Source organism: Camelus dromedarius, chromosome 1 (assembly GCF_036321535.1).
Source record: "Camelus dromedarius isolate mCamDro1 chromosome 1, mCamDro1.pat, whole genome shotgun sequence".
In the NCBI taxonomy this organism is placed as follows: Eukaryota; Metazoa; Chordata; class Mammalia; order Artiodactyla; family Camelidae; genus Camelus; species Camelus dromedarius.
In genome coordinates, this window is record NC_087436.1 from 112,132,404 (window position 1) to 112,158,678 (window position 26,275).

Genomic DNA, 26,275 nt, shown 5'->3' on the forward strand with positions numbered 1-26,275 from the left:
GAGCTGTAAAAAATTGTGTGCTGTTAGATCCAAGGCTGTGTGTCTCTCTGTGACTGGGGGAGGGTGGTGGGGACACAGAGAGAGGCAGGAGAGAATGAGGAGAAACAGAGATGCAGGGAAGTAGTAGAAATGAGGTCAGAGGGATAAGCAGGGCTGGGTCATGAAAGATCCTCGAAAGTCTGGGCTTCGTCTTGAAGGCAATGAGGGGAGCCACTGAAAGGTTTCAAAGACATTTATTGAACTTGACCAGATACTTTTGGCAGATGGTTAGATTAGGTGATCTTTAAGGTCCCTGTATATTTAAACCATCCCCAAAAGATACTATTGTATACCCTTTGAGATACTATCCAAAGAAATACATTCTTTTAATACTTAAAAACTAGCCAGTTGCACTTTTGTAACCCTCATTCACACAAGGGCATCAATCCAGCAAAACTTTCATTGTTCATCTATTATGTGGACGACACCATACTGGGTGTGGTGGGAGATTCATTTGTACATAAAATTAAATAAAGATGTGGGGGGACACATAACTGTCCTACCCAATAAAAGAGGTGGCACACGATACATTATTGATTGATTTTGGAGTCCGATGTTCTAGATACAGGAACTTTTATGTACGTCTAGCTGAGCCTCCGTCCTTTCATCTATAATGCTGGGATAGCAGTAGTGTCTATGGTGTAAAGTCACTGAGAGTATTGGAGGAGACGGTACAGGTAAAGAATAAAAAACTTAATCCAATAACAGGTGCATGATAAGCATTGAAATGTAATTAGCTATGAGCATCGTTAGTGTCAGTACCATTGTGAAGCTAAAACTGGCAGAAAGGGTCTGGATTACGCCAGTGAAGGGCTGTGACTACCCTGACATTACCAGTTTTACACATAATCTCTTACATTTGAACACCTCAAATTCAGAATCATGGTCATTTGATTTAGTATGAAATTCTTTTCTCCATGGGACCAAAACCAGTTTGCTTTACAAATGTACAAAGGAAAGTCTGGTGATGGTAGAGGAGATGCGGATGTTAAACTCTTTAAAAATATGTATATATATATATATATACTTTATACACACTTAGCCACTCTCTAGGCATAGATGCCATGTAAATGCACCATATTGATTTATTCAGGTATTTCTAAGTATCACTTAAGTTGGTGGCATTTGATAGTCATTGATTTTAAAAAGCATTTTTAAAAGCAATAAAATGGCATTTCTTTGCAGAACATTTTGTCCTTTTTATTTATTTGGTATGTTCTTTTTTCCCCTTGCTTTCCTCCAGTTACCCTTCATGAGTGCTATTTTGCTAAATTCATAACAGTCATCGTTTATTTATTTTTTTGGCAAATATTTATTGAGTTCCTGCTCTGTGCCAGGAAATAGTCTGGGTGCTGGTGATACAAGAATGAACAAAAAGACAAAGGTCCTCTCTCTTAAAACTTAACATCCTGGTCATAGGTTTGGCTTTGAAATGGAACAGTGATAATCTCTGGGAGGTCATTAAATGTCTCGAGGTAGGTACAGAAAAATAAACATGGTAAAGTGGGACAATAATATAATGACTAGTTCACCAGAATTTAGACCATCCCACAGGATCACAGACCTAGGACAACAGATTTTTTTATGGTATTGTTTTTGTAGAGGTTTTGATTGAGTCTCAAAAAATTATACAAATGACATCTAAGTGATTCCCCCATTAACTGACACATGCTTTCACTCTACACCAGATTCATAAAATTCCTTTTTAATTCCTGTGTGATTTGATATGGATATTAACCGAGAAAATTAAGCACTACTAGGCTGTTACCAAAAACAGTTATAGAAGTTTAAAGTTGGGAAATATTTAAATCCAGATCTGCTCCGAGTCTCAAAACCCTTAATAACTTCTGTCTGTAGAGTAAAATCTGAACTCTGAAGTTTTCATTCAAAACTGCTATCGGAAGTTAGCCAATAGCTGTTCTTTTTGGTATCTTGTCTTCAATCCCCAAGGCCTCTTGAGGACTCAAGGAACTTTGGATGAGAAGGGAGAATTATACCAAGGCTATTGCCTGTAACTTGAAGCACTGCCTCATCACAGTGATTTGTGCTTTGTACCCATCTGGGCTTTCTTGTTTCAAGCATGTGTCTACTTCATTTATGTCATTCAACCGATAGGTATTGAAGGCCTCCTCTGTGTCAGACATTTATAGTTTTTGTTTTTCTCTTTATTTGTTCCCCTTGAAATATATAATCCAATCTGTGGTTTCTCTGAATTTAAATGAGCATTTGCAGTTTGTTCTCCAACTGGTACCTGGCTCAGTCATTTAGGAAATCCAAGTAGCCGTCCCTATCAAAAGGCAAGTATCGCCGTTCCACTGATTACTTCCTGACTGCATGACCCAAGGAAGAGACTTATGGAAGGAAGAGGCAGGAGCTCTTTGAATAGATTTGTTATCCACCTACCTAACAGCCATCATCTTTATTTCAAAGCATCTTCATCTATGGTGAAACATGGTTCTTTATCTAGGAAAAAATCCCCACTATAGTATTTTTGAAAATGTCTTCTAAATTTACATGATATTTTGGAGTGTAATTGTTAGGAAAGCTCAAACTCTCTCTGACCTGCCACTGTGATCACTTGAAGTGGAGTGACATGTACCTTCTTCTCAGCACACATCTTCGGATATCCAGTAGGACTCACCCACCCATCTATCTAGACAAACATCCCATTAAGATGCTCTATGCTAAGATGTGTTCTAGACACTGGAACCAAGACTAAGGCTAAGGCAGAGTTCTTGTTTGCAAGTTCATGTTACAAAATGCATTTGAGGCTGCAGAATTCCAAGTCAACTAAAGTGTTTGGATATCTAAACCTGGACACCAGTCAATGGCTTTTGTCATTAAATCAGGTGTCATGTCATCAGAGACCTGCTCCTCTATCTTGAGTCTAGAATGTTACATAGTCCCCTGTCCTGAAATCTTGTCTTGGTTAGTGCTGTAATCACTCTGAAATGTAACATGAGGCTGTATACATAGTAGATGTGCGAAAAGCATTTGTGAAACTGAGTTGGGTTGAAATTTTTTTTACCTGCCAACTGTTTGTCATTGAATTGAGATTCCAATAAACAACACATTTTTTAACCCTTAAAGTTCTAAACCAGTTGAGAAATAAGGCAGAGGGGATGGCAGATGAAAAAGACACTATTTATAATTCTGGTATAAACACTCTTTGGAGAATATGGCTTATAGCCACAAGTAAATGGCTTTTCTGGTATTCAATCCAAGAACAAGTAGACTTAACCACCAGTCACCAGCACTGCATTGGTCTGCCCCTGGAGAAGCTGAGCAGAACACACACTCCCTGTAGAGCTTGTATCCAAGAAAAGGAAGAGGAAGGAACTGAGCTACACATGCTCAATTTCTCTTTCTAAACTTTCAATTCTCATAAGTTTTCTCAACTGCCTGCTTCCCCCAGGTGGAGTGAACGAAGAGGCAGAGAGTGGTGAGGAGTATCACCGCAGTGGGGATTCCTCCACAGGAAGAACCCTCAGCAGTCTAGAACATTCCCTGGCAACACCAATTCTCCTTTGTTTTGGCACATGCGCCTTACCTATTCCCTGCCTGTGTTTTTTGTATTTGTCCTAGCCTGCCATTGGCTCCCCCTTGCAATTCACCTGAGTCTTTTGATTCCAACTCAGAACTTAGTTCCTTCTTGCTTGATTTCTCTCACCTGCACCTTCAACATAGGCTTATCCTTTTTCCTGGGTCATACCTGCCTGGTTTGGCTCCTAATCCCAGTCTTGATCCACTCCTATCTTCCATCTATTAGATATCCAATGTGATGAATAAATTTATCAATTATTTAGCAACTGTGCCAGGCACTGTTTTAGACATTCAAGAGGTAAAGGTGATTGAGATAGATACGGTCCTTTCCCTTATAGAACTTTGAGAAACTCAGGGGCTAGAGAGATGTAGCAGACAATTACATCCCAACTCTGATAAATCTTTAGGCAGAGGAAGCAGTGCACTTGATGTATGCAAGATCCTCCTCACATTGGCTAAAGATCTTAAAATATGCATTTAAAATGTTTTTAATGGTGTTTAAAGGGCTGATGAAATGGTTGTTCATAATGTTTTATCTGCTAGCTTCACCATTTTTTTTTCTTTTTAAAATTTCTCTATTATTAACTTCTCTGGTAAAAGAAGGGGAAAAAAAGAATAAAACGTTTCCAAAGTCTTATGCAACCAGGAAAAAAAAATCGAAGATATTCACCAGCAGCTTGCAAAAACAAGAGGGAGTTCTGGGGGTTATAAAACATATGCTTGACAACTGATATTACCCACCAGCGAGATATTGTTTGTATCTCCACAGCCTGAAATTGCACGAATGATCACTCTGGTTATCAATTCATACATGCTCACAATGGCCTGTTGGCTCTGGGAGTTATCTTCTTGGATTACTGCAAATCCCTCATCTCCAACAAATTCATCATGCAAAGTCCCCACTATAATGAACGTTGGGCAAAGCTCAGCACTCAATTGTACTTTAACATGTTAAGTAGAATGTGGGTAATCTCAGAAATATAACAATGTGGGAATGTTCAAAAAGAGAGTTCACCTTTCAAACCTGTTTCCCAGAATTATCTAGACACGTGGCCCCACCACAGTCTCAGTTGTTTGACATTGAAGTATTTATCCTCTCAGCAGAAGTGTCACAAGGGGGGCTCCTGCTTGGTGGTCCCGAGTTCCCTTGATCAGGGTCTGCACCCTGGAGTCATCAGCTGGGTAAGCCCAGTGGAGATTCTGGCAGGATAGAGGTGGCGGGCATGTTACCTAGGTGTCAGTAAGTGGAAGTTTTTGCTTTTGTTTTTGTTTTCTGGGAACCCCGTCCATTCACAGAAGAAATCACTGATGAGAACCAGGGGTGATGAGATACGGCACCCCAGTACTCCATGCCATGGTTCTCATTTCTGTTGAGCAGGGCAGACTCTAACCTACCAAACACACCTCCATGTCACTTCCACTCAATGACTACATGTGTGTGTACATGTGCACATATACATGTATAATATACACACATATATTCACAGCCATCCACATGCCTACATACATACATATATATAGACAGTGACTGTTACTGGGTGTTGAGTGCTTGGCTCAGTCCTATGAATACAACTGTGGAAGTAGGCAGATATGGTTTCTGTGCTCATGACACCTACATACTAAGAAAACACAGAGACAATCGAAATAAAGCAAAGAGTCTCTGAATATGATCTAGGGATTATCTGTACCCAAAGCACCTGGGAGACTTGTTAAAAATGCCAGACCCTGGCTTCATCTCTGTCCCACAGGAAGAGATGCTTTTGGGGGTGAGGTTGAAACTCGTTATCTCAGCATGCTTCCCAAGTTGTAGTTCTGTTTGAGAACCACTGTGATGTGATCAACCCTATGACAGAGAAGTGTTGGTTGTCAAAGGAATCTGCAGGAGATATACCTAACCAGCCTGCCTGTGGAAATCAGAGAAGACACCCCAGAGAAAGTCGTTCCCATGTTGGGAGCTAAAGAAGAAGAGTTATCCAGAAAAAAAATGAAGGAAAGAGGAAGGGTCAGCAAGAGGAAAGCCAGAGACTATGAAGAGATGTTCTGAAACATAGCACCCTTAGTGTCTGAGGGACTCCCATGAGTAGAGATCAGTGTGGTGCTTCCTCCATTTGTAATGGTTCCAGTGTGATGGAACATAGGCTTTGCTTGGCATCCTGATAAGCTGCATTCGTTAGCTTCATATTCTCTTCCTGTGATTTCTTCTTTCCAACAGTGACAGCACCATAGAAACCTGACTTGGTCACACCAGAAATTAATACAACATTATAAATTGACTATACTTCAATAAAAAAAATTAAATAAAAGATATTAAATGCAAAAAAAAAAAAAAGAAAGAAAAAGAAAGAGAGAAAGAAATCTGACTTGGGGTTTGGACATATTGCAGGAGCCAGACCTGAGATCTAGAACTTTCCACGTGGTACTCTCAGAAACACTGAATCCCTGACCTCTGCCGGGTTCTGTGGCCACCACCAGTGAACTGAATGATTTCATGTTTCCTACACAGAATCAAGAAAGTCCTGTGAAAGTGAAACTTCAAACACCTACGCTTATGGATGTTCCATTTCTACCCACTTCTTAATGTTATGTTTGTTCAGGATCCAGCTTACTGAGGTCAATTAAAGTCAGGAAGAGATGTCAGTTTGATTTAGTAAAATTGGATTCTTTGACTGCCCTGGGTTTATCTTCTTGGGCTGGGCTGTCATTTGAATTTTATGTTTTTGTCCTTATTTCTTTGGACCATTTTTTTTCCCCAAGAAGGATTTTTCAGTGTTGGGCTCACTCTATCTGTTTGCAAGGAAGGTGTTTGTTTCTATAAAGTGCCTGTCCTGTCTGATCTCCATCATCTTTATGGTCCTGCATTCTGTCACTGTGGCTCATGTCTGGCTGTGGTTTGTTATGTTTTGACAGGAGTTTGTTATAAAACTGGGGATCACGTCTCTGGCTTTGCCTTTCAAACTTTCTGCTTTACGGTAGCCATAAACCCATGCTGCTAAAATGTTCCCTCTGTGGGGGTGGGGAATTCTGATAACAAAAGCTTTGGGAGAAAAGAAAAAATAGAGAGGGAGGAAGGGAGGGAGGGAAAGAGAGATGGAGGAAGGACCAGTTTTGTAGAGATGTTATTAAAGTAGCCATTTACATATTAGCCATCATTCAAATGTAAACTACAAAAAGAATTAAAAAAAAAAAAAAAAGAATACCCAGAGTTTCCAAAGATTTGAGAAAATAATGACAGACAGGCAAGAGAAATGTACCCAGATTACCATGCCCTGCTCTTTTTAATCTGGAATCTTGGACAACTTGGGAAGCAGACCAGTGGAGGAAATTAACCCCACTTTTGCTGGAAAGAGAGAAAGCAGAGCATGGGGAGAGCCACTGAGCCCTCTCTTCCTCGAAAGCTGTCATCTTGCAAGTTCCTTTGGGAAAACTCTTAGAATCATTTTGTTTTTCATGCAAATGGTGGAAGATCTGTATGATCCTTGATGTGGTGTCTGTAACTCAGCCTTTGTTCTCACCTTTGGGAAGCAGGTATTGAGGACTTGCTGTAGGTGGTGGGGTCTCTTGAGCCCTGTTGCATCCTGGGAGCTTGGCTAGACACAGTGTCCTTGTTCTATTTCAGTTCATCGTCAAGGTCATCTGGGAAGAAAGTAGCATTTTTCCCCGTGTAACTGGCTTATGACCAGCCACCTAGGTACATGACAACTGTGCATTGGCATGGGGAGGACGGGGGACATCTACAGAGAAAAAGCACAAGTAGATTCATACCCGTTAACTGTCCTAAACCACGGCTCCTTGTAGGGGCAGATGTGGGTTTGGCCCTGTGCTGTCTGAATTCACAGCCGCTGTCTCTTGGGTATTCCCAGGCTGATTCTTCTTTAAGCACCTAGTGAGTGAGAGAGGGGCCCAAGAGCAGCACCAGCTCACTTTACAGGAAGGGCCGGGAACTTTTTGCTGCATCCCTGATTCCCAGCCTGGGAAATAGCAGAAGATGCCAACCACCTCTGGCTCAGGAGATGCTTCCAGATCCCAGATGCAGCCGTCACGCAGCCCCAGTGCAGCCCTGAGTAACTCCCACCAAACGCGAACTCTCCTGGTGTCTTGTCTCCCTGACCCACAAGCTGCAGTCACAGGGGTGCTTGGCCAAGGATTTGGGTGGCGCCATCCCTTCTCCCCACACTCCTCACAGTGACGACGCTTCCCCTTCGCTGCCTCCCACACAGAAGCTGATTCTCCTCCCGCGCCTCTGTCTGGGAGCATGTCTGTTCTTCTCTCCTTCTTTCCATTCGTCTTCCATCCTCCTTCCTTCTTTTTCTCCCTTTCTAGCTTTTATTCACTGTATTGAGCACATAGCCAATACTCAAGTATGTTCCATGTTATTTGATCCATGTGGCAAGCTACCACTGATAATAATGATTAATAAAATAACTGCTATTGAGGTCTAATGTGCACAAAGTGCAGCCATTCAATACATAGTCTTTAAGTGCCTACCCTACGTTCCACATTGCTCTCAGTGCTGACAGTACAGCCAGGAGCAGACAGACACAGATCCTCCCGTCTTAGAGCTTGTATTCTAGTGAAGAAGTCGCTAATATACAAATATAGTGATCGACGTTATGAAGAACAATTAATTAGGGTCTGATTAATAATTAATAGCCTAATTACTAGCCAGAGGGGAGAGCATTCCGTGGTTGATTTTATGTGCTCAGGACAACGCCCACATGAGACCGGCCTTGTTCTCACCCTCATTTGACAGATGAGACACCTGAAGTCAGAGTGATTAAGTAACTTGCCCAGAGTCACACAGCGGCAGAGCTGGGATTCAAGTCCAGGCCGGGTGGCCCCAGGTCCACTCCTGGGATGAAGTCAGGGCTCTTGGGGCCTGGGAGGGTCCGTGGGCCTTTTTGTCAGTTTTTAATAGGGGCAGAGGAGAAGGAGGGCAGTTGGAGAGAGAGTCCAGAGCCGTGCCGGTCAGGATGCAGTGGCCCTGCTCCAGTTCCTGGGGTCCAGGGGACGTCTGGCACCCTCATCTCCCAACAAGGTGGCCCCTCTCTCCCTGGAGGCAATGGAGAGCAGCAGACAGAGGCCAGAAGTGTAATTTCATTGTGAGGGATGGAGCCACAGTCCCCTCACTGAAAGGAGACAGGCAGCTTCAAGGAAGAGGCTGTTGGATACTGGTGGAGAGTGATGGGGGTTCTTGAACTGATGAGGGATGTTAGCTGGGGTCCTAGCAAATTCTGGGAACCAGGTAAAGCTCAGGCAAACCAGACCCCTTACAGAACCCACAGAATGCCCAGAAGCTGCCTTCTTTTGCTAAAGTCCTCAAGTTTTCCTGAAAATCCTCACACAGCATGTCAGACTCCAACAGCTGGTGCCCACGTGGTTTTACCAGACTTGGGTGGGTGCAGCTGGCTGTTAAGTCCTGCTTCCAGAAAGCCTATGCAACATTTAATTCACTGTCAGAACTGCTGCTCCTTTCCTGGTAGACGCAATCTAAGGGTCAGAAGCATAGCCCCCAGTGGGCTTCTGTGGAATGTGAGGCTGACCCTCCTTTATTGCTTCTCATTTCCCAGCATTTTTACTTCCCTGTAAAATGCCCTGGAATGCTGACTTGGCTTGCAAATGGCGTCTTTCTTTCCTTCTCAGTTTCTTTTTTTCTCTCTTTCTCTTTCTTCCTTCCTTCCTTTCCTTTCCTTTCCTTTTTCTTTTTTTCAAAGAAGTTTGCCTTTGTTTGTGGAGTTTGGACATTTAAGAACCATGCACACAGATACAGTATGGGACAAGCCCCTTCAGACTAAGTAGTCTCACATGGGATACTTTTTCACTTGTAAAACTCAAAATTAACTTTCATCCCGAGATGAATCTTTCAAAATGATTTGTCTCCAATCCTTAATTATCTGGACTAGACTATTCAGATATGAAAATTCCAGATATGGGACCCTAAAGCCTTATTTTCTTCTTCTTCTTATGGTTTTGGTTTTCCAGCCCTGAGCTCTGAAAGTGGCTTTACCTCTGCGTTATAAACCTGCATGTATGCATAACCAGTCTGGGTTTGGCAGCCTGTCTAAACAGACATGCCAAGTCCACCCTCATCCACTTGCCAAACGTCTCTTAAGTAGTCATTTCCATCATGAATGTACTATGATACTGAGATGATGGAGAAATGTTTCCTGCCTTCAGGGATCCACAATCACTGAAGGAAAGACAATAAAATGGACAATTCCAGTCCTGCAGGGTCAGGCACACAGTCTGTGCATACAGTGTTATGGGAGTAATGACATGCATTAAATGCTTAGCAGAGTCAGGCTCTGTGCTAAGCTCTTTCCATGCAAGATCTCAGTGATATTTGTAACTGCTCCCTGAATGAATGCTTATTCTATTCCCATTTGACAGATGAAGAAGCTGGGGCGTAAAGGGCAAAACCATTTGTTCAAAGGCACAAAATGAGTTAGTGAATCCAGAACTTTCACTGCAGCAGCCAAGTTTAAAATTGCTTTCAGGGTACAGAGGAGCAAAGTGGAAAACTCGAAGGAAAGGAGGGACGTTTACTACAGAGGACATGGTGCTGTAGTTTGGACGTGGTGCTAGGATTTGAGGCTGCCTAAGACTTGGGATGGAACAGAAGAGGGGCAACTGGACCACCCCAGGCAGAGGATGTGGCATTAGCAAGAGTTTTGAGGTGCGCTGTGCATGGAAGCACTAAGAGAGAGGGTGAGGTCAAAATGGAGTTGGGAGAAGGATGGGGAGTGGACAGCCAGTTTATTATTTTAATTCTACAAACCTTTCCTGTGACTTCAAAACCCACTTTAAAGGGTCATGTTTTATTAGCTTCTATTTCAGTGACCACTAAACACCTCAGAGGGGTCGTCTTGTATAATATCCAGCCTGGGGGGAGCCCAGTTTTACCCATGTCTGCCTCTCTCGACAGAGACAAATCATCTCTTTCGCCACCCTTGGCATTACTGAAGTTTGCTGAGTTCTGGTTTTGATTAAGTTTGAAATCACCCACATATGTCTGTTTCTTTGGCAACATTTCTCTAACCCAGCTGAACTGTGCTGATATTAAAACACAAAGTTGAATGACTTGTAGTGTCCCCATGGGTTTGAGTTCAAGAAGACCTGGTAAATCATATTAAAATAATTTCATAAGAATTCTTGGTGTTTGGTACCTTTGAAAAATCAATCAATTTTTCATTTCTCTAGTCTGGAGTAGTTTTGGTTTTCCCCCCACTCCCTCTCTTTAGTCAAGTGAAGGGGTTTGGAGTAAAATAAAATTCCAAAAAATGGCAAACCATCTGAAAATGTCAGATGTGGGTGATTCATTATAGAGCAATAACCCCATGAGCTGGAAGTCTGGAATAAATCATTTAATTTCATCATCTATGTGTAGGTAAAACTTTGAGTACTCCAGGGCTGCCACTTTGTAAGGGACATTTGTGAGCTAAATGGCAAAAAAAAAAAAAAAAAAAAGTAAAAAATAACAATATTCAGTGCTGGTGATGTTGTGGGTAAAACATGTACTATCAGGGCTGGTGGGGGAGTAAATTGGTCACAACAATTAGAATGATTACTGGTACTTAGTTAAACAAAATATTTTTTTTCCCTTTTCAGTGATAATCCTTTTGGAAAAAGTTGAAAAACAATGTCTATGTCCCTCAACAAGGGAATGTCTAAATAATGTGTGAAACAGCTGGACTCTGGAATACAGTACAGTGATTAAAGTCAATGAATTAGCCTTAGAACTCAAAAATGTACTACAAGTGAAAAAAAAAAGTTCCCTATAGATACATTTATTGTAGTAAATTTTATGTAAAACAAACAGAACAAAACAAAAAGCACTCACACAAAATGATGTGTGTTTTCTCTGGGGACATATACATGAAGATAAATGTATAATTAAAAAAATTAGAAGGCCACATAGCATACTGATAACAAAGGTGACTTAAGGAGAGGTGAAGGCACTGACATTGGTGGGTACAGGATGGTCAAGGAAATTTAGACTTCTTAGGAATTGCATTATTCAACCCTAGCTACTTAAACAAATAAACCATGATATTTCAGTGGCTTGAACACAATAGAAAGATATTTTTTGTTCCAAGGTCCAAGTAGGTTTTCCGGATATGTGACAGATCTCCTGGTGGTATCCAGGCTCCTCCCATGTCCTGGCTACTTCATCCACGGCGGGTGGGGGACCATGGAATCCCGTCTCAAGTCTTCAACATCTGGCTCACCAAGGTGGGGAAGAGCTTGCCAGTTACACATTGAACGATTTTACTCATCATGTCTGAAAGCTGAATGTTCCTTCTTGATGTCTACTTGGTTGAAAACATGAGAACAATGGAAGCATCCCTTGGATGTTGGTTACAACTGGATCACAATGTGGCACCAAACCGAGAGGTAGTGTAGGAAGTGAGGACTACTCTGTGCCTAGAAAAAGAAATCAGATCTGGTGAACAGTTAGTTAGTCTCTGCAATGTACTTTATTAATTTTTCACATGTGTATGTCTTATATAGTTAAAAAATTAACAACAATTCAGGCATAGAAATAAATGAAGGATGGTTGATTAAAACACATACATTTTTAATAAATTTTATTTATGAAAGAATTTATGAGAAAAATTTTATTTATTACTCATTCTACTCTATCTCAGCCTGGCTCAAAGTAGCAATGCAGTTTTCTTCTCTTGGTCATCAGATTCTTCTGCTGTAGAATTAGGTCGTGGAATATAATCATGGATAACCTCATTACATTTATTAAATAATTGTTAGTATTTTGTATTATATGTTTCCCACATATGTTAAGTGTTATTCATAATCACTAATCAAGAGCTAATCAGTTTCACCATGAGTTGAGTTTATTCCTACTCGAATCAGAGAAACATGCTAAACATATTCTTTTTTAATGGCATTTTGAAATATGGAACTAGCCAGGGATATATTTTAAGATTTTCAGAACTCCATTGGGATTAGAAAATGCCACTGGGAATCACCAGACTAAACTTGAGGTCTTCTCTGCCTCTTTAATAAATAAAATTTATTAAAAATATATGTGCACGATAGAGTAAGGTTTATTCTGAGTACAAAAATAATTCAATAATTGAAAGTTCATTAATAGATAGCTTTCTAAAGGAAATTAGACAATCAATTCAATAGTAAATGAGAAGACATGATCAAATTAAACATCCATAATGATTAAAAAGGAAAAAAAATCATAAAACCAAGAATTAGAAGAATTTTTTTTCTTTCCATAATAGGTAACCTGATCTGATCTCAAACCAACATATAGTACTTCCCTTAATCCTTGAGGCAATTCCCCCAAAAAATTAGGGAGGAGGAAGAAAGCCTACTATTTCCCTCATGATTTAACACTTTGTTTTCTAGAAAAGCCATTCTAACTATTGTAATAAAATAGATATAAACATATTGGAAAGAAGGAAGGGACTACATAGATTTCTTCACCTAGAGAACTCAAAACAACCTTTCAAAAAACTATTAAAACAGTGAGAGCATTCAAGTAAGTGTCTGTGTTCCAAATAGAACTATCATGAAAAAATTACATTAACTATTCAGCATAACTAAAATATTCGAGAATTATATTAATAAGAACTGTTAGCTATCTACAGTTAGAAAACTACAGAATTACTTTGAGGTAGAAATAAAGATTTAAACAAATGGACAAAGATTTTACTGGTGCTTGTGCAGGAAGATTGGATATTTTAAATATGCTGACTCTTTCTTAGCAAATTTAATTTAATTTTAAATCAAACTCTTTCCAATTTTTCTTTGGGTGTGATGGGACTTGACAGAATTATCTTAAGGTTCATCTTGAGGAATAAACAGAGTAATTATGAATATGTTGAAATAAAAATAATACAAAGGGCAGAAGTGAATCTACCTTACATTATAAAGTAAACTTTATAAAGTCTGGATAACTAAAAGAACATCATACTGTCACAAGGAAAGAGTGAGGGAACATTATATAAGAGTAGTTAGTTCATCCAGACAAGGTACAAATAGCTAAGGTTTGGTGATGGCAGCAGCACAAATCATGGGTAGTGCACGTGCTCCTCAACACATGCTGTTTCCTTAGCCAGGACTACTCCCCCTGGTCCCCTGTGCCTGACTCATGTCTATTCGTCCTTCAACTTAGGTCTTCCCTACATCTCACTCTCTCCCCACTGACCCTGCATTGTGACCACAAGATATCAGTAACTAGACCATGGACTTATTCTGGAGTCAAGGATTCAAGGATTTCAATTTCCCACTCTAAAGGGCATTCAGTTACGGTAAGAGGTCCAGCCATGGCTGTGGACCTCACCCGTACCATATTATCAATACTTTGGACAAAGGGATAAAGAAATTTTACCCATCATGAAAGGCACACAAGTGAGAGAAACACCCTGTGGTATAACTGGAAAATTCAGGATCCAAAATTATCCGATTACACCAAAGCACTGGTTGAATTAAATGAGAAATGAGGCAAGGCTTCCATGAAAGTTCTTACAACTTGGAACCTGTAAAGCCATTCATTGACTGCATCGACTCATTCAGCAAGTACATATTGGGACCCAATTGAGTGCCAGGCAATGGATAAACAGTGGAGAACAAGAGAGACCCATGACAAGCACCCTGTTTGTCCTTAATTAAATAATTAATAGCTCTAAGAATTGGTTGATTGGAAGCTCCCTAAGAGCAGGAAGGGGTTGATCATATTCACCATTGTTTCTCCAGCACCTATGCAAGGTGGTGTGGCTGAAGTCTTAGTTAAGACATTTTTTTTTTTTAATGGAAGAAAAATGCCTATTAGGTTTCTGGGAGGATCCAAAATTTGGGGACCATGTTGACAGATGGATATATTTAAAAACAGGACTTTTCATCAGATCATAATACATTTAAAAACAGAGTAGATCCATCTGATCACATCATTGGCTAACGCCTTCCAGTGCTATTTCATTGCCCTAAAGATGACGTGCAAGTCCTTGGCCATGGCCTAGAAGGTTCACATAATCTGGCCCTGACTCTTTCTCTGAGCTCATCTCACTCCCCTCTCTGGGGCTCCTGCCTTCTTTCTGATACTGAGACACACGAAGCTCATTCAGTTCCAACTCATTCCTGTCTTAGGGCCTTTGCGCTCGCTGGTCCCTGGGCTTGGACCTCTCCACTTCCAGTTCCTCCTGTTCAGTCAGGACTCAGCTCCATCAACACCTCTGCACCACAGCCTTCCAGACCCACCCGTCTAAACTAGCTGCCTTCTTCCACCATCAGCTGTATTCTCTGTCTTCCCACGTGTCTGCTATTTATCCCCAGGACCTAGAACAATGTCAGGCCCAGAGCAAGTATTTAATAAACAGATTAAATCAAAGAGTCTTTGACATCACAAGAAAGATGTGTAAGTCAGATTGCTTTGTTTGAGGGAAGAAGTAGAAGATACGTTAGAATGAAAATGATGTCAGTTTGTGAAAATAGAGTGAGTCTGGCTTGCTTTCCCTTCATTAGGACAAAGGAATCTGCCTTGAACCCATATCACCCCATCAAAGTTTGAGTGTGTTTCATTCCCATTGTTTTGGCTATTTATAATGGTTATTTACCACAAATAAAAACATCCATGTTGTTTATTTCCCTGCTAAGAGTATCTCCATTTACATGTTAGCATAATGCATTTACTTATTTTCTGCATCCAGGTAAGTCTAGAGTTTAATGAATCTTTGTGTTTACGATGTAGTAGAATTTTGTGTTTATTATGTAGTGGTGTCTCAGTGGTAGGATTTTTATTTGGATTTCCGAGGTACTACTGATTTAAAACAACTGTATCAAACTACTCAGATTTAGACAACAGTTTAGCCATTATTATGTTTACAAAAAATGTTTAAAAATCATAATTATCTATTGTTTTATTATAATTAACTTCACCTAATTAAAAACACAAATGTGTGGTGTGGTTATATGGTTTTCTTTTTCCAATGAAGTAGAAAACCATTAGCTAAATAATTGTGAACGGTTAAGTGGTATTAATATATTGTTAGTTACAAACATTCCTCTTGTTCTGTGTTTTAATTGGGGTCCTCAACTTCTTTCCTTGTTTTTGAAGTGGATTTTCTTTGAAAAATGAAATTACAGGCATTTAGAATATAAGTAATGGCCCCAAATTAAAAGTTCTTAACATTGGACAATGGCTTCTCAAAAGACTTGGAGTACTTCAGCACATTCAAGATCTGAACATTAAAACTGCAGTTTGGCAAGTGTTTTTATTTATGAAGCGCTTAGAGTCCCATGTAACAAACTATCAGAGAATTAGAGATTCTTAAGATAAGGAACAGTTGTTGCACTGATTTCACTAGAAGTATTTGAGGATGCCTGTTTCACCAGAACCTCATCAGGTTTGTGTTTTAATCTTTTTATTACTATTTTGATTACTAGTTTCAACATTTTCCCATATGATTATTTACTTCTTGCAATTTCTTTCATGTGAATGCCTTGTAAACATCCTTGAGTTTGAGAAAAGCATTTGAGAATTATTAATAGAGACGAAATGCTCCAAAAGGCAGATGCATGTTAGTTTGTATCTTCTCAGTGATTAAGAGTTTCCAACTTGTACCATTTGGTTTCTCAATGGGGGAAAAAATCAGCTAATATCTACAAGTATACTGTAGATGTCCTAACATCTCTGAATAATGCCTCAAGAAGAGATAGAAGCTAGACCCTACCTCTACACCCCCATCAGCCTACCAATGCCCATAGGAAGAACTTCTGTGGAGTGAGGGCCAATGCTTGGGAACAAAACAGAACAACAATGGAAAACTTTCCAAGGAACTGGAGTTCAGAGCTCAACATCCAAATTAGCTATGGATAAACTATTAGCTATTTCCAGACTAATCATGTTTACCTACAAGGTAGAACATTATTTAAAGGTTCTTTATACATATTTCAGGCTCCTGAATAATTTAATCTGTGATTTTCCTTTCTGTTTCATGAATACATGGATAAATAATATATACTGTATTCCACTCTGCTAACATCACAGAAAATCTGCCCCTTGCTTACAGTACTTTCTCTTTTCAATTTTTGGAGCTTTGACCTAAATGTATTAGAAAACTGGAATCTCTTTTGTAATCTACTAGAATCTTAATCTCTCTTCAAGTCTATGTGAAAGATACAATCCTCTTCATGGAAGCACAATGTAAGTTTATGCATATCAATATTTAAATTGGTTTTAATTCCAAGGATTAAAGCACAAATGTAAAGCATAAGTGTAGCTTATCAGTGTGACAGTGTAAAACTTAAGTAGATTTAGAACTGATGTGGCTGGTAAGTTAGGGAACCACTGAATCTAAATCTGAAATGTCTACTGATTTAAAGTCATTTATATTAGGCTGTGCAGTGTGGTTGCACGATTTATTAAATTAAAAGGACATTTTAATCTTCTCAGTGCTTCAAAAATAATATAATGGTACACTGAATCCAGCATTCAGAAGAAAAGGGCAGAGTTCAAAATCACAAATCTGTTTTTTTTTAACTTTAACCATTTTCACATTGTGTTGTACTTAGATATTTGTTATTAGAAATGAGGTGGAAAGACAGGGACAAAAATCGATCTTTGTGCTTCTAGCACCTGCCAAGGAGCTTTACGTCTACTCTGGGTTCAGTGAATGTTTACAGAAGAAACCAGTGAATGAGTTATAGAGAGATTTCCTCAAGCACATGCAATTTTTTTTTCTGGTTATTTGTCCCATTTGCTGCAAGTTACCTATATGTTGCACCATGCGTGTGTGTGTGTGTGTGTGTGTGTGTGTGTATGTGTGTGTGTGTGTGTGTGTGTGTTATATTTTTGACTATACTCCCTTGCAGAACAGAAGCTCTTTGATAAAGATAATCTTTGGGATGGATAGGATAATGACTCCCCAGAGATGTCCAGTCCCAATCCCTGGTACCTACGAATATGTTACCTTACCTGGCAAAAGGAATGTTGTAGACCTGATTAAATTAAGGACCTTGAGATGAGAGGTGATCTTGGATTATTTGGATGGGCCCAGTGCAATCACAAGGGTCCTTAAAAGTGGAAGAGGGAGGCAGAAGAGGAAGTGAGAGTGAGATCGTTAGGAATCCATCCACTATTGCTGCCTGAAGGTGGAAAAAGAGGCCACAGCCAAGGAGCAGCCTATACATGCTGGGAAAAACAAGAAAACAAATCCTCCCCTAGAGCCTCTAGACAGGTATGCAGCTCTGCTAACACCTTGCATTTGGCCCAGCAAGATCTATGACAGATTGTCAGAACTATAAGATAAATAAACAGATAGATAGATACATAGATAGATACATAGATAGATAGATAGATAAATACAGATAGATAGGTAGATAGATAGATGCATACATAGATAGATAGATAGATGCATACATACATACATACATACATAGATACATAGATAGATACATAGATACATAGATAGATACATAGATAGATACATAGATAGATACATAGATAGATTTTAAGCCACTAAGTTTGTAGTAATTTGTTACAGCAACAATAAAAAACTGATACAGTCTCTGACAACATCTTTTTCTCATCACTTTTTTTTGTTTTACACGTGTTCATGCCCCTATTCCACGCTGGAACAAGACAGCATTAATCAGGATTCCCCTGTTTGTAAAATCACAGAAAGCTAACATACACTCACTTAAGCCAGAAGAAGAGGGGGTACATCTCATGTAATTGGGAAGTCCAAGGGACGGAGCTGGTTCATTCCCAGCTAAGCTGAGGGCCCACGTCAGTCTACAAAGACTGTCTCTCTAGTCTGCTTTTCCTTGTATGCAAGCTTCAGGATTTCTATGAGTCACAGGCTTTTAGTGGCAACACTGCCCTCTTTCTTTCAGTGGAGGATTCTAATCTCATCTGCCCGTATTTGTAACCTAAGAGGTTGAAAGAGTGCTATGATTATCCATTGCTACACTTAAAAATGCCCCAAGACTTACTGGCTTAAAATACAAACATGTCTTTTATTTACTCATGATTCTGCAATCTGGGGCACAAAATCTATGAGAGGCAGTTCATCTCTGGTCCTTGTGCAACCAGCTTGAGGCAGCTCATCCAGGGCTCAGGGAATCCACTTCCAAAATGGCCTCACCCGCACAAGCTGGTGCTGGCTGTCATCTGGAAGACACGGTTCCCCTTCATGGGACTGTTCCCCATGGCTGGGTTGGGCTTCCCATGGGATGGCAGCCTTAGGGTAGCTGGACTTTTTACATAGCAACTGATTGTCCTGCAAGCACAAAGTAGAAACTTCTAGGCCTTTTTAGGTTTGGCCCCAAGGGACACAGGTCACTTGTGCCACATTCTATTAAGTAAAACAGATGACAGGGCCCAGCCTAGATTTGAGAAGAAGGCAACGGCAGGAATTCCATTGTTGTGGTTCATTGGGGCAGTCAGGCTAACAGCCTACCACCGTGGATAATGGAGCTTTGTGAGTTATGGTCCATGCAAGACCACAGAAAAAATGGTAGAGGCCATCCCACAAAGGAAACAGGGCTGAAAACAAAGCTCAGGTATCTACACCAATCATTTCCTTCGGGGCTAGAAAGTATTTAAGGAAGCAAACCTGAATTTCCCTCTAAATCTATTTTTTGTGTAGTCTGTACATTATCTGGAGTTTTCAATTGATACTTAAAGTTAAGAAATTTCAAATATTTTTCCCATTTGACTTTCCTTAAACTGTGAATGAAAATAATGATAATAGATAGCAAACCCTACTATGAAGAAATTAAATTGTGCAGGATTCATGAATAAACGATAACGTGACTAATCCAGTGATGTTTATTTGCAGTAACCTTTTTAATGTGACAATTCCTTGGATATTATAGTGAAATATTTTCACCCTACATCTATTTTTTTTTTATAGTTAGTATTTATTTGCCACAGTACAGATCCCAAAATGTCAAATTACTAGAGTTGATATATGGTAATTAGTTTTAGGTTAGAAGATTTGAAATGCATTTGATTAGTTTTCGCTGTTTAGCAAAGTACAATAAGGTTTTTCGCATTAACAAAGTTTTCGTCATAATAGATCAGCTATGCATATGTTTTAGGATCTGGTGAGCTCAAATTACTCTTCTTTGAATTTAATATTTAGCAAATAAATCTGCACATTTGGGGATTAGGCAGTATTTAGGAAATGTATGTGTAAGGATTGTTTAGGATGAAATTGCCAAAGATCCTGGAATATTTAGCGCACACTTGTTGATTGGTTTCACTGCAGTAAATATGAAGCAATAACAACTGTATAAATTATTCAGAGACCAGTCATCCACATTGGGCTTCTTTAGAGATCACTTCAGAAAGAAGTTTGGCAGGGTCTTTTTGTAGTTATTATTTTTTCCAAATCCATGTACAAAAGAGATAAAGATCCATATGAAATGGATTAATACCAATTCTTTTAAAATGAAATTAAACATTTTAAAACATTCAAGTGAAGACTGCATGATCTTTCCTACTAAAGCTCTCTTTGGTAATTTATTTATCTTAAATACTATTTTTGTCTTTGAGGAAGCTGTATATAGTGAAGGTTAAGAGATTTATTAAAAAACCTTGGATCACTTGAGAGGGCTTTAGTACTTTGCCTCAAAATCTGCACATAGGCAAAATTCCTGATATTATGAGTTGGGATTTTCGGTGTAAGAGGATTTAAAGTCTCTGCTAAAGCCAGGGCTTGTTAGCTGTTTCTAAGCGTCATATATCAGAGAGACCCAGCTACTTACCAATCTCAAACTAAAATGAGGCAGGACAGGACACACAGAATGAAAGAGACTGATTTAGACCAAGTGGAAGGTATCAAGTTCTCTTAAAATGGGCCTTTTATTCTAAAAAGATATTTTATTCAACTCCAGAAGCAGATAGAATAATCAGCATTTACGTAGGCATGGGTTTCTTTGTACATGCAGATACGCATCACGTTTTAAAGACTTCCTTTCATTAAATCAATTGGAGACAGTGTTGGAAAGTGTTTTTGTCTTGGTTGTTTGCAGAGTTGAAGTTAGAGACCCCAATTATCTTACTAATGAGTCATGTGACTTTGAAACCATTCCTAATAACTTTTTCTTTCATAATAACCTTCTGGGATCTCAGTTCCCTGCTCTCTTGGGGTTGTTCTGAAAACCCAATGAGTGAATTCCAAAATACTTCACACTCCACAAAGCATTACATTATCAAAATTTATATTATTAGGACTACTGCTTCTACTACTAATAAAACATGATTCAGTAACTGGTCTGTAAACGATCCATTGAAAAATCCAGGTCAATTGGATACTTTATTTTTTGAAAATATGTTCATTTAGAGGTCCAAAGTAGTCAGTACATTTGTCCCCCTTATGTTTAAAATACTAACACTCACACTATTGACTTTCAGTGAACACAAGGTCTGGAAAGATGACTTTCTCCTGAATACTTAGGGATTTTATTGTATTAAATGTAACCTAGAAGGGATGTGGCGGTTGAGAAAGAGAAATTTGCCTTCTGGTCTGATTTGTATCCAGTCGGAGATCTGGCAATGGTGTGGGGTGTATGGGACTGTCTGGATATTTCTGCTAACAGTTTGTTTCTCTGTTTCTCCCCCAGCCATCGGCAGGACCCTCATCCCCCGTTACTTTAGCACTGTGTTTGAAGGAGGGGTGACTGACCTGTATTACATTCTCAAACACTCGAAAGAGTCCTACCACAACTCATCCATCACGGTGGACTGCGACCAGTGCGCCATGGTCACCCAACACGGGAAGCCCATGTTCACCAAGGTACAGGGCGGGCTCAACGACAGGGCTTCCTAACTGGGTGTGTTGAAAGATAATCATGACTGTTTTCTTCTGAAACTTTGAGCTGATTTCTCACATCTCAGACACTTTCAGCACTGTGAGATGATGTTTTTGCTGGTAACATGGCAAGACTCTTTGGGCGGATCCTGTTGTAAACATGTGCACGTGGTACAGAGTACGCCAAAGCCAAATGTGATAGACCCTCAAGAAGAGAGTTTGGGCTGCCTATTAAGACTTAGGCTGCTAAATAGAATTTTGTTGTCTTTTTTCAACTGAGATATAATTGACATATAACAAGGTATTAGTTTTAAGTGTACAACATAATGATTTGCTCTATGTATAAATTGTAAAATGATGACCACAGTAAGTTTAGTTAACATCCATCACTACACATAGTGACACTTTTTTTCTTGTGATGAAGACTTTTAAAATCTACTCTGCTAGCATCTGTCAAATATATAATACAGTATTGCTCACTATAGTCCACGATGCTGTTTGTTACATAGAATTGTGGTTTTTACACAAAGGGTCTTCTCCACTTAAAAGAACATTCTCCTATTATTGTGTGGTCAGTATGTGTGTTTCATTACTAAAATTAAACAATTTTTAAAGCTAAATTCAAGCAGGGGAAAAAACTGACTAACTACAACTCAACTAGCCATAATCTTTAAGGGACACAAAAAATGTAAAAATATAAATGAAATTAGGGGATTCATAGTGTTAAAAGTTGTTTCCCCAGATTTTAAGAAGTTCTGTGATTTTGGTCAGCGTATTAAGCAAGGAACTCAGCAGATGAGCGACCTCATCTTCTATACATTCTACCTCTATCATCCTCCCCAGACACACAAAAAATGGACACACTGAGTGTTTCCCCTGGGCAAAGACCTTTCGGGAACACTATACATAATCCCTTTATATTTACCCACAAGAAGAAAAATTAGTAAGAACAAATACTTAGTCAAAGAATCTGGGAAAGGGAGCTTTATTTTAATGAACACTAGTCCGTTGCATTTTGACTAAGACTCAGTGTGAAACTAATTTGTAATATCAATGTATATCTCTTTAGTGGAAAACACAAATGACAACTCTCTCTTTACAGTTAAGAGAAGCTGAATTATCAGGGTTAATTGCAAAGGCCCAAATTATAAAACCGAAGATGGGTTTGTTACTTATGCACAATTTGGCTGAAAGAACAAATATAAAATGTTCATTATTTAAAGTATTCTTTGATCTTCTTGGTGCAGTTTAATCCTTTGGGTGCCCATGACAGTGTTAAAAAAAAAAGGGGGGGGGAAAGGAAATGGTTATAAAATGCAAAAGCAAATCATCAAATGCCATTGATTTGATAGCATCTTGATTTTGTCAATAGACATTTTAAACGTGGAACAGGAGATGGGTTTTTTCCTTTCCTCCTTTTTAGCAGTTGAGCAGAGAGGAAAGCTGTCAATCAGGGACCAGGAAGATCCCCACTGCCTGCAGAAGTCCGTGCTGGGAAGAGAGCTTTGCTCTGTAGAAAGGAATGATCACCTGGATGACAGTTTACTCTGTCCGCTGGCTCACTTGTTATGGAAGATACAAAACATTTATATCACCTTGTGGGTAGACAGTCATTTCTAGCCTTCCAAAGCCCAAGCATTACAAAGAAAGCCTTTTTCTGTTGCTTTATTATTGTTTGTGTAGGCTTAGGGCTCCTCTTAGGTAATTCAAGAAAAACACACCAATTCCTTATTGAGATTGGGAAAAAAAGAAATCCATGATAATTAAATAAAACTTTGCCATAATGAAGGAGCTACTTCCAAAGCCTGTAGCCACTAAAAATGAAAATGCCCGTAGTAGTGGTAGCCTTTTCATATATTTCCCCAATTTCTCTTTTTCTCAGACCAAAACTTTTTCATACCTAAGCATAATCAGTTGCTCTGAAGATATAGTATTGTATGTTCCGGACTAGTTTTAAATCAAAAAGAATCCCATTCTTCTGATGAATTTGAAAAGTGCTTTTTAAAATTCAAATTAAGATGGCACTTGCCACAAAGATCTGGTCACCCCCCTGAACTCAGTTCTCTGGGACTCAAGCCTCTGACTACTCATGGCGACACGTTTGCCAACTCTTGTCATGAATAATTCCATACTGTAATGAAAGAAAGATATCACTTTCTGGGAAATGTAGCTTAGCTATGTGGACTTAGTCCAGATGCTAATTATGCACATTTATTTTTAGAAAATTCCAAAGCATTCCTCTTTTTTTTTTTTTTGCTCCTTGGCCATCATTATACTACCCAAAGAATCCAATTTTTCTTTTGTTCTTATATTAATTAAGAATAACTCATCTTTGTGTAATAAAAAAGAATGGCTTTTATGTACAAACCAGTGGGCTAATGACCTTTCAGTATCACCAAGAAAAATAATTTGGAAGCTGATGCTTTATTTTTAAAGGGGATCGTGCTGTTAATACAGGGCATTACTTAGCACATTATGTGTAGGTAGTACCACATTGTTCTAATTTAGAATATCAACAGACTCTAATTCCCCAAATAGCATTTGACCCAGTGTTTCTGGGTTGCTTTTCAGAAAATCTGGTCAACTGGTAAATCCCATATCAGCCACAGCCCTAATCAACAGTAATACTTAATATTCCTCAGGACCGTAGTGAACATTTTGCAATTTCCTGATTCTGGGAACTTTATAGATTATGGATAAATATGTAATTAGAGTGTGAAAACATACATTATGAAATCTTTCTTTTCTGTATTTAATTTCGATTCAAATTGGAAACAGGGCTCAATAATCAAGGAGCGATCACTGAGGTTTTCAGAATCAAAGACCCTTGAATTGTATTTGAGGGTGTGAATACTGGCAGATACTGAAAGGACCCCTCTCTGGGGAACCTGTTGGGTTATTTGGGGGTTTCTCACAAACTAGGACAATAAATATGGCCATGACTGGACACCCTTATCACTCCTGTAAACACAGGCTTATGTTTTTTCTCTTGATCTCAATTACTTAATGAGAATTATTTGCTACTGCAGAAAAGTACCAAGGAAATGCCAACCAGTTTTCCAATACGAATCCTCATTCATGCCTTTGTCACTCAGTTCATCATTCTTACCTGAGGTTGTAGACCACGTTATACTCCAGGATTTATACGTTTATGCTCTTATCTTGACTCTAACCAAATTATTATAATACCAGTGATTATATTCTCTAATAAATGTACATATATGTATTTGCATATTCATTTATACATGCAGCATCTCCAAGTAAAATACAATGAGCTTTATGTAACTGTTCATCTAAAAGCACTAGTCCATGCCTGCTGTTCCAAGCATACAGACCAAAAAAATTAAATAAACACTCCCACCTATAAAGCACATTTTATTTCATAAAAGCTACATGAGAATCATTTTATTACACAATGACAGACATGGTCAATATTGCTTTCCAATTAGTCAAAGAAAGAAAAGGGTTAAAAAGCTACCGGTTAGTTTGAGAAATGTTCTTTTTTAGTTCTCTTGCTCCTGGCCTAGTCTCAAGCTGGCACGTGATCCGCTGAATGCCTGCCAGCCTCTTTCGTGTTGATCCTCCGGAGACCATCTGTGCTGGGGGCATTGATTAGAGTGTGTCTGCTGGGATTACATCTTTTCTGTTGCCATGCCAACTAATCAGCTGATTTTGGTTACCACAGAAACAAAATGTCAGAGCTCACAGTACGGTAACATGAATTCAGCACAACAGAAAATGTTTTCTTAATTGGGGACCCTTTTGATTTTGGATCTCAACTGAAAGGCAGTTTTGTTTTTTTTTTTAAGGCCAACTTTAGATAAAAGCTACATTAATTGTATTGATTAAGAGGAATGCACAGAATTTTTCTGAAAAGAGAAAACATTAATTCCCCTTCATAAGCTATGCCCGGTTTTTGGTTTTTTTTTTTTCCCACCATTTCCAAACAAGGAATGTATATATTTTTTCTTAAGTGCCTCTATTCCACTTGCTGATTGTTGCATATGAATTAAATCACAAAGCTTTCAGTTTCTTTTAACCTCCATGATGGGGGCAGGGAATGGAGAGGCTTCGTAGGGCTTGTGAGCAGGCTGTAGGTATCATTACTTGGGGAAGATCAGCGGTGACCAAATTCTCCTCCATCCTTTCATTCAAGAAAGTCAGTCATTTAGTTTTCCTTAAAGAAAACTCTCAACACAGCCAAATGAGATTCAATTCTCAGGATTCCTCTCTCACACATGATCCGCCCTGGATAAAGCTGATCCCTAGGTTTGGACTGAGAAAGGAGGAGCCCAAGGCTGTTGCAATGTTCCCTTTTGTAGACCTGTAGCAGTTTGACTGTAAGAAGAGACTTCAGCGGGTTTGCTATGTCACAGTAAACAAAGAACACAATTTGACTTCACCTTAGAGATGCTCCAGTGGACTAATTCATCAGAAGAACTACATCCATGCCTTCCCATTATGAAATTCTGTTCCAATCAAAGTAAACCAGAACCTCTATCTGCCTTGGGTTTGTGGTTCATAAACACAAAACAAACAGATTAGATAATTTTTAAAAGCCTGACATTTAACTGGGCTGGTATTTGTTTAAACAGCCAATAATCCCCTCTCTTTAAAAGAACAGGATTATAGCATCCAAATATCCCTGTCCTGTATTGTCAAGACATTTCTCTGTCCCTGGCCGGCTGTAGTTACCTCCCTTCTGTGTAAGCCTTCACTGCAGGTGGCTTCTGCCATGTCAACACCCCAGTGCGAACTGTGTGGCTTAATCTCCATGCAACTCTTTTGAAAACCTTGGTAAATTAATTGGGATGCTGATGCTGATGGGATTCTAGAGGAGTGGCGTGGGGACACTGAAGTCTTCCCCCATCTCATTACACTCAACTCTCGTGGCGAAGATGCCAGAA

General features: G+C 39.2%; 1 protein-coding gene across 10 annotated transcripts in view; it reads left to right on the top strand.

The window, feature by feature from the left end:
* The window catches only part of LDB2 (LIM domain binding 2), a 349,965-nt gene that overhangs the window by 254,444 nt on the left and 69,246 nt on the right, over nt 1–26,275 (top strand). For all 10 annotated transcript variants that reach the window (XM_010991021.3, XM_031436928.2, XM_031436949.2 and 7 more), the window contains exon 3: nt 21,181–21,353. In XM_010991021.3, the coding sequence (XP_010989323.1) occupies nt 21,181–21,353 (173 nt within the window). The remainder of the gene's footprint in view (nt 1–21,180; nt 21,354–26,275) is intronic.